Here is a 13,123-nt window from a genome sequence, read left to right as displayed (position 1 = left end):
GCAGTAAGATCAGTGCGCATTGCAGTGCAACTTGACCCGACACGCGGAGACATGCTCCACTCTCCTTCAAAACCGCTGGGACATTCAATGACAGATCAGTTTCCATTCAGTCTTGGTAGTGACTGACATACTGCGATCAATATTTAATATAAACACAGTTATAGTTTGAGGAAAGTCGATTTTAATTATATTTAATTTAATATACAATTAATTACAAATTAACATTCTAGCCTTTTTCTCCTTTTTTTTTCCCTTGGCACTACAGCCCCAGTGGGTTTAGGCCTGCCTCCATGAACTTCTCCGTTCACTTCGGTTTTTCTAGATCTTACACACTCGGTAGGACTCCTTGGGCGGGTGATCAGCTCGTCGCAAGGCCTCTACCTGCACACAAACACAGAAAAACGCACACACACAAACTAAACATCCATGCCCTGAGTGGGATTTGAACCCACGATCCCGGTTTCCAAGCGAGCGAAGACAGTGCATGCCTTAGACCGCTCGGCTACCGTGACCGACGGCCTTTCTCTTTTACATTGTAAAATAAAAGAAAATACTTTTAGTCACCGAGACTATGTTAATGAGATTATTACATTTCTCAGCATAAAACTGGAAATAAAAGCAAGACGTTGTAATTTGTAAATGTACAATTAATTTTCATTACGGTGAATTAATTAACGATTTATATCGATTCCTGCTGTTGTACTATGATGCAATATAAATCCAATACGGAAATATGATGAATATTGTCACGCAGAATATGTGATTATAGACTGTGTTTGGATTGGTGAATAGATTTATTGACCACTTACAGGATGTAACTGCAAGTAACTGTAACACTGCCGTTATTTCCATACTTTACGGTCTTGTTACTAGAAGTTTTCTGGTAATGGCCCCGACAAATGCCATTCCTCTGCCTTCAGCCCAAGTCCTCTCTTCACAGACTCCCGTACAGAACTGGACCTAACCTTTTCCTTGCTTATAACATCTCGGCACTGACCACGTAGAAAACACAGCTCTTCTATTGTTACGTTCAACTGTTGCATTATTAAGAATCTGCTGGCTAGAAACGGGAACGTTTTTACCGAGCCGTTGCCCATAAACGGCCCTGGTGTACCAGTCCATCTAGCGGTCTTTGCATAGCAACGGTTCCTCAAACTACATTATTCTCAGAGCTGAAGACAGTATTGCTAGTTTCATGAGTAAGTTCGAGTCGGACTGATGTTTGGAGCTGTTGTTGGTATATCAGGATGGTTATAATTAGCACTTTGCTTCTGTCAACCAAACAGAACTACAAGACTATCTACGGTGGAAGAAAATGGTGTAAAGACAAAAGCAGAACTTTGGTCCTCGATAAAGTAACACATTGGAGCCATTTGTTCAGAATTCTAGCCTGGCAGCTTCCTGGAGAAAATCTGGTTTTGAGTACCCGATTCCCTGCAGCAGTGCTCTGTGAGTCCGGCTTTCCAACAGCGAAAAACATGAAACTAAATGCAAGGAATAGACGGGAAGTTGGTAACGGCTTGAAATGTGCACTTAGCGTGACAGAACCTCATATCTCCAAGTTATTCAAGCGAAAGTAGTGCAAAATTTGCGACTGAGAAAATTGTTTGATAAATAATATTCGTCACGTGTTTTCATTTGCTGAACAACGGACCTAACATTGGCATATAGTATAACATGTGTTTACTTTTATTCAACATGATCCATAAGAAATAAAAATAATGTGCCACGCCACCTGACAGCCGGAATTGTTCAGCCAAGATAGACGTTTATTGCTAGGCAACGACTCGGCTACTTCCATGAAGGTCACTGGTACATCTGACACGTTTATTTAATCACTTCCTTCGGCTTCCCATTTTCCAAAGCATTGGAAGAAAGCAAAGGTTATATCGTTACCGAAACCCGGCAAGGACCCAAAATTTCTTCAAAATTTACGCCCGATTAGCCTCTTGTCTACAATAGGCAAGCTATTCGCAAATGTTATTCTGAAAATAGTCGAAAGGCACATTGAAGTGTGGGATTGTCGTATGAATGAAGAGACAACCACTAGTTGAACTGTCCTGTAGGATTTATTGCAGCTGCACAGTATACACAGACGGATAACAATAGTGAACTGCTTGAACACTGAACTGGTATTGTAGAACGGTAGAACTAGACTCTAGACTGTCACTGCAAGTCAGTGTATCTTCTTATGTAGCCTGGAGTCGGACATATGGAAAACGGTTACGTAATAGGTGCTGCTATTGCCGGTTACCGTGTTTACTAGTTCCCTAGCAACCGCTGTTTACTTGCTTTTGCCTAGCAACCGTTGTTTACTCGTTGTTGCTAAGCAATGACGTTTGCGTTGTCACACTTGCTTGACTGTGGGCAGTTCCCACAGAAGAAAAAGGGCCGGATTAATGCAAGTCGGACCACGTAACCTTAAATTTCAACAATAACATATCTACAGCTGCTGTATTCTTGGATATTGAAAAGGCCTTTGATCCAACATGGCACATTGGTTTGCTGTATAAATTATCTACATTACAATTTTCGATAAGTCTAATCAAGCTTATTAGCCCTTTCCTTTCTCAGAGAAAATTCAGAGTTTCAGTCTACGCCAAGAGACACCTGGTGTCTGTCTAGGTCTCTTTGCTGACGGCACCTGTATGTATGCGACAGACCGCAAAGAGGGTTACGTTCTCAGAAAGTTGCAGCGAGGTCTCAGTGTTATTGAGACGTGGTGTGGGCGCTGGAACATAAAAACCAATAAAGATAAAACTAGACGCATCTTACATTGAATGGGCAGAATATCCCTTTTGTCAATCACGTAAAATACCTGGGTGTAATCTTCGATAACAGGATTACGTGGAGACTCCACATAGAAATGATTGAAGCCAAGGCCTTCAGAACATTTTTCAGAATCTACTCCCTATTCAAAAGTGAGCGTTTAAAAGCAAACATTAAACTATCCCTCTATAAGGTACTGATCAGATCAGCAATGACTTACGCTTGTCCCGCCTGGGAATTACCTGCAGATGTCTACCTACTAAAATTGCAGAGCATGCAAAACAAGGTTTTGCGCACCATTGTAAATTTTCTAAGGTACACACCGGTCCGCGATTTGCACACAGTTTTCAACTTTCCATATGTATATGATTATATAACAGAAGTGTACAGACGTCAAGCAGAAGTCATACAAAATCATGAAAATGAACATGTTAGCTGTATAGGACAAGGTTAAGCCAGACACAGAAAATATAAGAAGCTTAACCTTGGTGGTGGTCAAGCTTACGACCGTTCAAATGACTAAGTTGTCGTTGTAGCATAAGATATGTAAGTTACGCATGATCTGCTCTGTAAAGCCTGTACTGACAGAGGATTTGTGTGTAGTGCAAAAGGAAGAATTTTCTATAACATGCTATACGTGTGAAATACACACTAGACGAAAGGTCAAGTGCATTCATAAGAGACAACCCCATCTTCTCGTCTGAGAGGACGTTACATAAGGACTATTACCGCAATAGTTCAGTCGTGGTCCTCAAGGGGCCTGACGCCTTGACGAACTGAATAGCGGTAAACCGACAGTAGTAAAGTAACTTTGACTTTGACTTTTGACAGAGTTTGAAGAGACTGATAGGTGGACCCCCTGTGGAGACGGGTTCGAATACCTCCACCGTAGCCCTGCGAGTAGGAGGCGACGGAAAAGGGACCCATTGCCGGGGTTATAACTGGGCCACCCTTTCCCTGGGGAATATAAATACGGGGACCTGGCCCTCCAGGTTGGGGGAGTCTCGAATCTGAGACAGCAGAATATGGTCATGAGCTCCGCGGGACTCGGACCCGAGAATGACTATGTTGGCTATTGCCAGCAGCAATTGTAAACGATAGAACCATCCTCTCGTCAGAGAGGATGTTACGTAACAACTATAACCGCAAGTGTTCAGTTGAAGAAGCTACAGATCGTGGGTCAGAAGGGACTTTACGCCAATACGAATTGATTGGCGGTAAGCCGCCAGTCATAAAATACTTCTGACTCTGACTCTGACTCGACAGAATTAGAACTGAGGGAGCCTCTTGAGATGGCAGTCGAAGATGATTGAGAAGAAAGGAATTAGGCTGTGCAAAGAAGACTTCATGTGTGTTGCAGTTACAGCGAGAGTGGTATAAGTACTGTGTTGAAATCCGTTGCCAGGATACGACTAGTGAAGGCTGATAATTCTGGTGTGTGTGTAACGGTGAACTGTAAAGTGGGCAGATTAGCGATAACCTGTATTAATTGTAGTTATGAGTTGGGTTTGTAAGAGCAATAAATCCAATTGTCTAATCCAAACCCCGTCTAATAATCACATACCCATAAAAACGTGACAACACAATAAAAATAGCCAATTGTAAATTTCTTTTAGTGGATTAGTCACTTAAAAAAAGACGGTTTATTGGTTAAGCGTAAGGGATAACAGTGCCAGAGGTTTATGATATCACTCCTCTGTGCTTCCGGTTCATCAGTCTGCTTGCGACTGCTGCCTGGTGACACAGACAAGAGAATATTTATCTACCACAGAAAGGTGCAGTGGATGCAAAGGAAAAAACTCACGTGCGCCCCTTGCGATCCTGTCGGTCGGGTTCCGCCCCGAAGTTCAGGAGCAGCTGTGTCGAGTCTGCGTGCCCCAGAGTCACGGCGTAGAAGAGCGCAGTACAGCCGTTGCTGTCGATGACGTCCACCTCAGCACCACAAAGCGTCACCAGCGTCTCTATGCAGTCCGTGTGTCCTCTGCTGGCTGCGCAATGCAGAGCTGTACAGACACAAGTCTCTTTGTTAGCTAATACATTGTTGCGGTTATCTGTTGTTCAATATGAAGAACAGACTATACGATGTTTGTTAAATGCCGCCGCTTTCTGAGTCAGCTTTCCCACAGTGACTATACGAGGGTTATTCAGAACTAGGGTTTGTAATTAGCTCTCACACAAACTATGATGAAAATTTATAATTTTATTTTGATCTCACTATATGTTTCAACATCAAAGCGGTCGGAAAATGTATAAGATATTTTGAAACGCCTTGTTTTATTACAATCCAAGTGATTAATTAGAATATCATTACTATTTCGTCAAAAATTAGGCCATGCGCCCTGTTACGATTTCATACCATCGAGGAAAGCTGAAGTTGCCCTTGTGCTAATTAAGCATCATGCCGTGAAGACGTGGGCGTATGGGGTTGTGGAGTTATAGCTCCACGCATACTTAACCTCTGGTTCAGAAAAACGGTGACTGTACAGCTTCACACCTCGGCCGCTTTACCACAGAGAAATTGCCGCCCACATCCACTGGATATGAGGCCGAGAAGAATATCTTACTCCTGTAGGGAAGTGATCCCCGATTCTTCGGTTTTCGAGCGTAGCTGCTATACCGACTGAGCTATCGATCTCCTCAGTGGTCTTGCTAGATTTCTCTTCCTGCAAAGCTTGTTTGCAGAAGTCTCTTCTGGTGTTCTGCTGTCTTCCATTGATCTTGCAAGGTTTTCTAATCGCCCAATTTTCCATGCATTCTTGTTCGCATTCCAAGCTTGAGGTCATGTCGTTAGGTATTATCCTGTCACGTGTAGGGGTTACGCGTGATGAAAGTAACGGGTTGTAGACCGGATGACTGGATTTGTTGGCACTTGAGTTACAATCTACCTTAAGTACACTGAATTATAAAGCTATTGCTACTCTACACACTTTCAGTTCAGTGTTGTACAAGCACTAGGATCCTCTGTCTTCACTAGTCGTCTCCTGGTAACGGATCTCACCACAGAACTAGCACTTCAAATCACTATGAAATCTTCTTGTTATTTCGTCTTCAGTCAATCTGTACTCACCTAATCTTCATTATTCACTAAGGATATGCTCCGTTCTCGTCCGTGTACCCTCAACTGCTGAACTAATGTAAGCTACGGTCCTCGTTATATAGGCTCCGCATGGCCTAACATGTAGCACAATTTATGCTTACGTTAAATATGTAAGATATACAAAAACATGTGATGTCTTCATTGAAGATATTCCCGATTTATTTGTTGTGTTGGCGATTATAACACATGAGAAACAAAGGAAGTCTTGTGCCATCCGCCGACGTCTTGGGAACCCAAGGGGCGAGTCCTCTATTCAGCCAAACTAGTGATGAATGAGGAAAGTTTCTTGGAGCTGAGACACTGTCATTGCTCTGTCGGAAAGACTTCTGCTGTTAATTCGCTCAGCACTTTAGTAAGTTACATTTATCCGGAAAAGTTACACACGACTTTGAGATGCTCTGAGGATTTCATTCAAAATGTGAAGAGAGTGGCGACACGGTTTTGCAATGGAGATGTGATCATAGCCCACCCTACTTCTGGTAACCAGGTACATATTTCAAGTCAGAGTACATGACATCACAACCAGCTGATTCCATTCTCAGTGTTAACAGCCACGTCCAACAAAACACCGCACCGATAATTACCCGTAAAACCTAACTTAAATGCAGGCTATTAACTGTACATCCTACATGCAGGCATCGAATCTACCTCTCCAGCTTCCAGATATTTTGCATGAAATCTGTCAAAATTAGACCGATGTCACTTATATTCTAAAAAAGAAAAATCTGCTCCTTACACACGTTCAGAATTAATTCTTCAGTCTTCTTCAGGTACGCATAGGCATTCTTAACATTCTTTCTTTAATTGTTACTCTCCAAGCAATCTTGTTCAAAAATACGTTCATAGATTTTATTCTTAGGTTTCCATGAGACCTATGCTTTACCACTGTTGTGTCAGAAAGCACCCACCTGTCAGTCCGTCCTTGTCGTCGGCCTCCACATTTGCTCCGGCATTCACGAGGGCTAAGATGGCATCCGCGCTGCCTGAAGGACAGGAAGCACTGGAGGTTGAGTCTGCGTGCAGCGAAAACAGGCCGGTAGGTGGCCAGGCTCACCCAGTTAGTAGCAACACAACAGGTAAGACACTCAACATTCAACTGACTGACTGCCTGGCAGAACACTACATTACTCCTAATAACTAATGTTTGGATAGACAGGTACTACAGGGAGCTTGGTAGCAATCTGTTTAGGTGTGCTGGGGTCATTTGGCACAGGTTTGGTCGAACCTATACCTAAGTTTTCAAAACAAATACAAAATATTCTCTGGAAGCAAGTCGGCCCCTTACAGGGGACACAAAGCAAGCGCAAAGCTGGGCGTGGGTGGGTTCGGCCGTTACAGACCCGGACAGTTGATCATGTGAAGCAGTATTTCAGAATTCTGACAGCATAAAATTTGGTACAATCGGTAAATATACAGAACCCTGATCGCTGTAATGTTTTTCAAACCATACAACTACACTCCCGCCATTAATTGTGGTGCTTTAAATTCACGAGAAGCAATCTTCGGCCGATTTAATGCAAGTAGCGGCCGAGGTACCTGTCAGAAGCCAACATATTCACATCCTTGTAAGGAATTGTCAGTGCCCCAAAAACTAAGGAACCACGCCATGAAGGCACATGGTGGCGAGGTGAAGTTAAGCACACTCTGGATTCTGACGCTAGATCGTGCTGAACTGCAGGGGAATACATTCTGGAACTTGGGATAAAGAGGCAGGCAGGTGCATAACTCCATCATTTAAACCACTGCTTTCCTGTCTGTAGCATTCTCATGGTATTGAACGACGCGCGAACTGACTAGGGGATGAGCATACAAACTGCCCTAAACGGCCAAGGCCATGTGAAAAACGTGTTTCTCGCTAACTAACACTCAAGTCATTATTTCTCGGTAGTTCAACTGAAGTACGCTGCACAGTGTGTGTTCTGAACACGTGCGCATGTACGCCTTGAAGAACTTGCACGTCTTCTCAGCCAGTTACCGGCTGCAGAGTATGTCCATTTTGCTTCGCCAAGATTCTGCTCTGCCTGAAACCTATGAAAGGTAAAGCTGTCCCAGTAACACAGGGTTGCGAGACGTCGAGGCTCCCACATTTTCTAGAGAATCGGCTCACAGATGGTGGTGAGGCTGTCAGCCTTACACGCCGGCCGCCCTTTACCCCCAGGAAGATTCGTGGTTCATTTCAGTTAGAGGCTGAGTCGACCCCAGGGCCATAGTGAGGTTGGAGAGATTAGGTAAATTGAAAAATTCACCCCCACCTGAAACCTATAAAAATTAAAAACGCATTTGAAGAAAGCAGTATTCTGGGATTTGGCACCGTGTATATGTGGGTTAACACCACATATACACGGTGCCAAATCCCAGAAGACTGCTTTCTTCATAGTCACCTCCGTGAAAGCCTCAAATCTTACAAAAACGCATTTGTTTACTGACACTTGTAACTGCATCTGCTTCAAGCTTTAGACGTTGTCTCCACATTGTACTCGCAAATCATTTTGGACAGCAACTTTCCTCACTTGTTCTGTAACATTCTTGCATCTACATTCTTCCGTTGTCACGTTTCTATGTCTATTAAGCACTGCGAGATGAGGGGAGAGCTTTCTCAAACATAAGGACCGGTGTTACTCAGCGAAATATTTCGTGCATAGCATGCAAAGTGTTCGGCCACAAAATCTACTGAGCCCTAGCATGAGGCTCACATCAGCATGAAGATTACCATAATATAAATACCGTCTCAGACTACGAGGAGCCATCATATCACGTATCTGTTGGATGCCTAGCATATTGTTTGTGGGCGCTGGGTCACCTGTAGAATATTTTACGTAGTATGAAGCTTATGACACAGTGAGGAGTTGGCTGGTTGGTGAGTTACAGGGCTGCAGCACTTTAGTCGTTGTGAACTGTTGCTGTGGGATGCTAGCAGCTGAGGCCGGGGACAGTTCGGGATATCAGAGGAAGGGAAACGTCTGCCGTTGGAAGTCGCTGCCAAGGAACGGCTAGTAAAGACTGTAACAGATGAGAAGACCTAGTGTGTCCCATAGTGATCTGTGAAGCTGTAGAACAGTGACAGCATAATCAGCACTTCTATTTATGAGTTGTAAGAGAACAATAAATTCGACTACAAAAGCAAACCCCTCTTATAGTCACACGCATACACGTGAAAATATGTTGCCACTGTATGTATAATTGAACCCCAATTCTTCGGTTTTCAAGCTTGTAGCATACTCAATATTCAAATGAGTTAACCCGGCTCCTAAATTGCTGAATGCTGCAGGGTACATATGGCTCAAATTATTTTAGCTTATGAGCAAAGCAGCATACAAATTATAAAGGCGTCATTGAATTGTTCCAGAAAATCGCCTGAGTGGAGATAATATTTGAGACGAGCAGTTACTATAGGATTCTGACGATGGTGTATAACACACTGATATATTGGGTTTTTGGACTTTATCCATCGTCCTGGTTTTTAAGATAACTAATAAAAACACGACGTTTCGGAAACTGGATCTGTTTCCGTCCTCACTGGACCAGTGATTGAGGCTAGCTCTTTCTAACGGACCCAACAGAATAGGTGTTTTCCTTCACCTGAGGACGGAAACAGATCCAGTTTCCGAAACGTCGTGTTTTTATTAGTTATCTTAAAACCAGGACGGATGAAGTCCAAAAACCCAACATATCATTTGAGACGAGGTTTCCTAAAAAATGTGTCTTTTGTTGCACACGTTCTGAAGAATTCACGAACAGCGCCGGAAAATAAGTCATCACGAGACACATGTAGCTGAGTGGCTTCGTATCAAGGGCATCTGGGCACTTGTACTACCCAGAACCGTACTAAGCATTATTAAAGTAAAGCCCTTCGTGAGAATGACTTGTCAGAGTCACACAAATGTGGCTGGCCTGAAATGATGGATGGAGGTTTCTGAGAACTTCATGGCATCCGTTTCGTCTTGAAGGCCAGTTGTTTTCCGTCACAGGCTTTACCGACAGCTTAGGCCTGCATCTCAGTACGCAATAACTGTTCATTTCTGTTCGGGGGCCCGGAAATTGTAGGAATTCACCTATCGCACTTCCGCTGTTAGACCACCTGATCCCCTGGTGCCACGTATTGCGTTTCCATCACCTGTCTGTGGAAGTCCTAGGTAAGCTTTATATTGTGGTACGTGGAAACATTGCTAGGCAACTACCACGAAATGAGCAATTATACAACAACCGTTGCTAAGTAACGGATCCGCAGACAAGCATGTTTCTACGGCAGCAATTGCCCTGCAATAGAGGATGGGTGTTTTCTGTGCGGTCCATGCCAAGAGGTTATAAGCAGGATAAGTTAGAAGTAGTCAGTCGGTTGGTGAGTCAGTGAGTTAGATAACAGCTGGGGTTCAGTCTTGTGAGCTGCTGTTGTGAGAATTTGGTAGCTGAGGGCGGGGACAGTTCGGGAACCCAGAAGAACGGAAACGTCCACCCCTGAAGCCGCTACCAGTCAGCCGTTAATGAGGACTGTAACAGACTGAGAAGACCTTATGTGTCCTATAGTGATTTGTGAAGTGTGTATAAGAGTGAGAACAGAATGCGCACTTACAGTCATAGTCATACACGTGACAATATGTTGTATTTCCTATAGGCCTGCTCTACAACCTAAAGCACTGATGTGAGAAAAACAAACCGACAGCGACTGCATGAACATGCGAACGAGCAGTATAACATTCGCAAATGAAGTTTGTTTGTACTTCATCCTTCTCACGTGTATTAAATTCTTTCAGCGTTCTTGCACTCCAAGCGCTAGACAAGTTTCCATAACCACGTACGTGGATTCCAGTGTACGTGTGTTATTCTGCGCTCCTTACGTCACGGGCGCGAACTAGAAGTCTATATGGCAGGTCCCGTGAATGTGTGTCTGTCCGTTGNTGAACATGCGAACGAGCAGTATAACATTCGCAAATGAAGTTTGTTTGTACTTCATCCTTCTCACGTGTATTAAATTCTTTCAGCGTTCTTGCACTCCAAGCGCTAGACAAGTTTCCATAACCACGTACGTGGATTCCAGTGTACGTGTGTTATTCTGCGCTCCTTACGTCACGGGCGCGAACTAGAAGTCTATATGGCAGGTCGCGTGAATGTGTTTCAACTCGACAAACGTCGGAAGGAATTTCATCATGAAATCTGGTATAAAAATAGCAGTTTAACTTTCCATGTGTACAGAGTATCTCAGGAGGAAATGTCAGTATTCTGGGAGGTAATAGGATCGGTCATGTTAAGCAAAAAGTGTATATGTACATGTGTCCTATTCGAACAGTTTCCGAGATAGGGCTGTTTCATTGTACAGGCGAGGAACACGCAATGTCCTCACACGAGTTGTGAAATGCATTGATGCTGACGGTGGAATTTTAAAAAATATATTATACTGGATAAACTGTACCAACTTTATCATTTGAACAATATGTACCGGTATTAGAAACAGTACGTAATATCTCTTTCTTTTCAATAGTTTTGGAACTGTAAATAGTGTAACCGATGATAACTTAGCGGCGTAAATTTCAGAAATTAATATTTGCTACTTAGTACCAATTCTATGTTAAATGTAACTTATGCCCATTCTTGCATTAACTGTTCTAAGAATTCGCAGTGAGGAATGTACAGATAAAGACTACTGGAAGATAATAGTCGGTGTGATATGTGAATGACTAACTCATCCTACTGCCACTCCGATAAGTGAATCTTCCAGAATGATCTGGAAAGATAGGGTTCTGGATGTTACGTCATCATACCGTATTTAAAAGATTGATCCGGGACAGCGAAGACAGATAAGTACAGACAAGTAATAGACAATACAGTAGCCGATCAGTTGAGCAACCAGTGAGTGAACAGGTATATTCGGTGAGACACGAGGCTGGGAGATTGACGTACTTCACCCACCGTACTGTAACGTAGTAAACATTAGTGTACAGCTAGTGCCAAAAGTGCAGCTGTAACAGCAAGCGACTGCTGCTTGTAATTGTGCAGTGCTGTCATTAATGCCGAATTGTGATCCAGAGACTTCTTCATCCAGAAAACCTCTCTCGTCCGAGCAAGGCCCGTTAAACCCTAACAGAGAATCTCATTGTTCGAACCCAGGACATTGTTATCCATTTACTCCAAAGGCGCCTCGACGTGGTTCACACACCACGTAACGTCCGTACCAACTACGAAGGTGCAGAAGGACGGCTGACGTGGTGACTACGCGAAGCCGCAACAAAGAACTGTTTTAATAGCTGTATCTCGGAAACCGTTCGGAATAGGACACATGTACACATACACGTACATTTTCTTTAGAACGACCGATATTATGACCTCCCGGAATACTGACCTCTCCTCCTGGAGCACTGTATGGAGCCCACACTAGCGCCACATTATATTCGGCCCTGAAATTATGTAGCCTGAGGTGAAGAAAGCTGGGAAACGTGCAATGTACCTTCATTTATTCCGGTGGCTGCATGAAATATGCATTTAACTTCCGGTTTGATAGCGGAAACTGGAGCTGGCCACGTGCAGTTAGATTTCGAAACAGAACATAAACATGCTTATACCTTCTGTATGTTATATTTTTCTAAGTCATCGGATAAAAATACGCCGAAGGTGCGAATCTCTGATGTTATGACGGGGAGTCCCACTACGGATTGCAAATTTCTAGTCTTGTTTGTCTTGTCTAGCAACCTACCGCTTGCTGCTGCAAATTTTGGTGTAGGTAACCAGTAAAATTCTTGGAAGCAGTTTTCGTCCCTGACAAAGGCGCCGATTTTCGTCGAAAAGGGATAAGAGGGGGAGATAGCGCTTACAGCGACCGTCAGAAACTCGTGCCATCTGTGTCTCGATATGCCTATTTCTGTTGCTAAATAATCGATTAGTTTCGTATGAGCCTGACGGTAACAAACAGTATGGGAGAAACAGCTAGCATATCACATTCGCTATGAAACTGTAAGAACATGTGCCTGTCTTCCAGAGACTTCACTTTAAAAACTGCTGTCGTTCTGAAGAGCACGGCTTTGTGACGCCGTGTAGCTCGTAGAGAGCACGACGACTCGGCTTGCTGCTTGCTTCTTCTGGCTTCTGCCTTCTATTGTTCTTCCAATCTGAAGACAGAAGCTACTTACTATGTTCTCCGAAACGTCCGTCTCTTTCCGAACTACACGCCCTTGGAACACAGAGGACCATATTTCTCTTAGTAACTGCGTGTTATCATTGCGTCTCCACTGCTGCAACACTAAGACTGAATATTTAGTTCTACAGTTA

The 13,123-nt window shown here is 43.5% G+C and overlaps 1 protein-coding gene across 5 annotated transcripts in view; it reads right to left on the bottom strand.

Moving 5' to 3' along the window:
• Positions 1-13,123, bottom strand: part of LOC111868568 (protein phosphatase 1 regulatory subunit 12A) — a 99,124-nt gene that overhangs the window by 31,111 nt on the left and 54,890 nt on the right. For 4 of the 5 annotated variants that reach the window (XR_002843525.2, XM_023859328.2, XM_023859327.2 and 1 more), the window contains exons 5-6: positions 6,775-6,879; positions 4,574-4,772 (exon numbers count right to left, since the gene is read on the bottom strand). Coding sequence is in view for 4 of the 5 variants with exons in the window: in XM_023859328.2 (XP_023715096.1) it covers positions 4,574-4,772; positions 6,775-6,879 (304 nt within the window). In the remaining variant the exon portion in view is untranslated. The remainder of the gene's footprint in view (positions 1-4,573; positions 4,773-6,774; positions 6,880-13,123) is intronic. The other variant, XM_023859329.2, reaches the window with a different exon arrangement.

Source organism: Cryptotermes secundus, unplaced genomic scaffold (assembly GCF_002891405.2).
Source record: "Cryptotermes secundus unplaced genomic scaffold, Csec_1.0 scaffold330, whole genome shotgun sequence".
Taxonomy (NCBI): domain Eukaryota; kingdom Metazoa; phylum Arthropoda; class Insecta; order Blattodea; family Kalotermitidae; genus Cryptotermes; species Cryptotermes secundus.
This window is presented reverse-complemented; position numbering and strand designations above follow the sequence as displayed.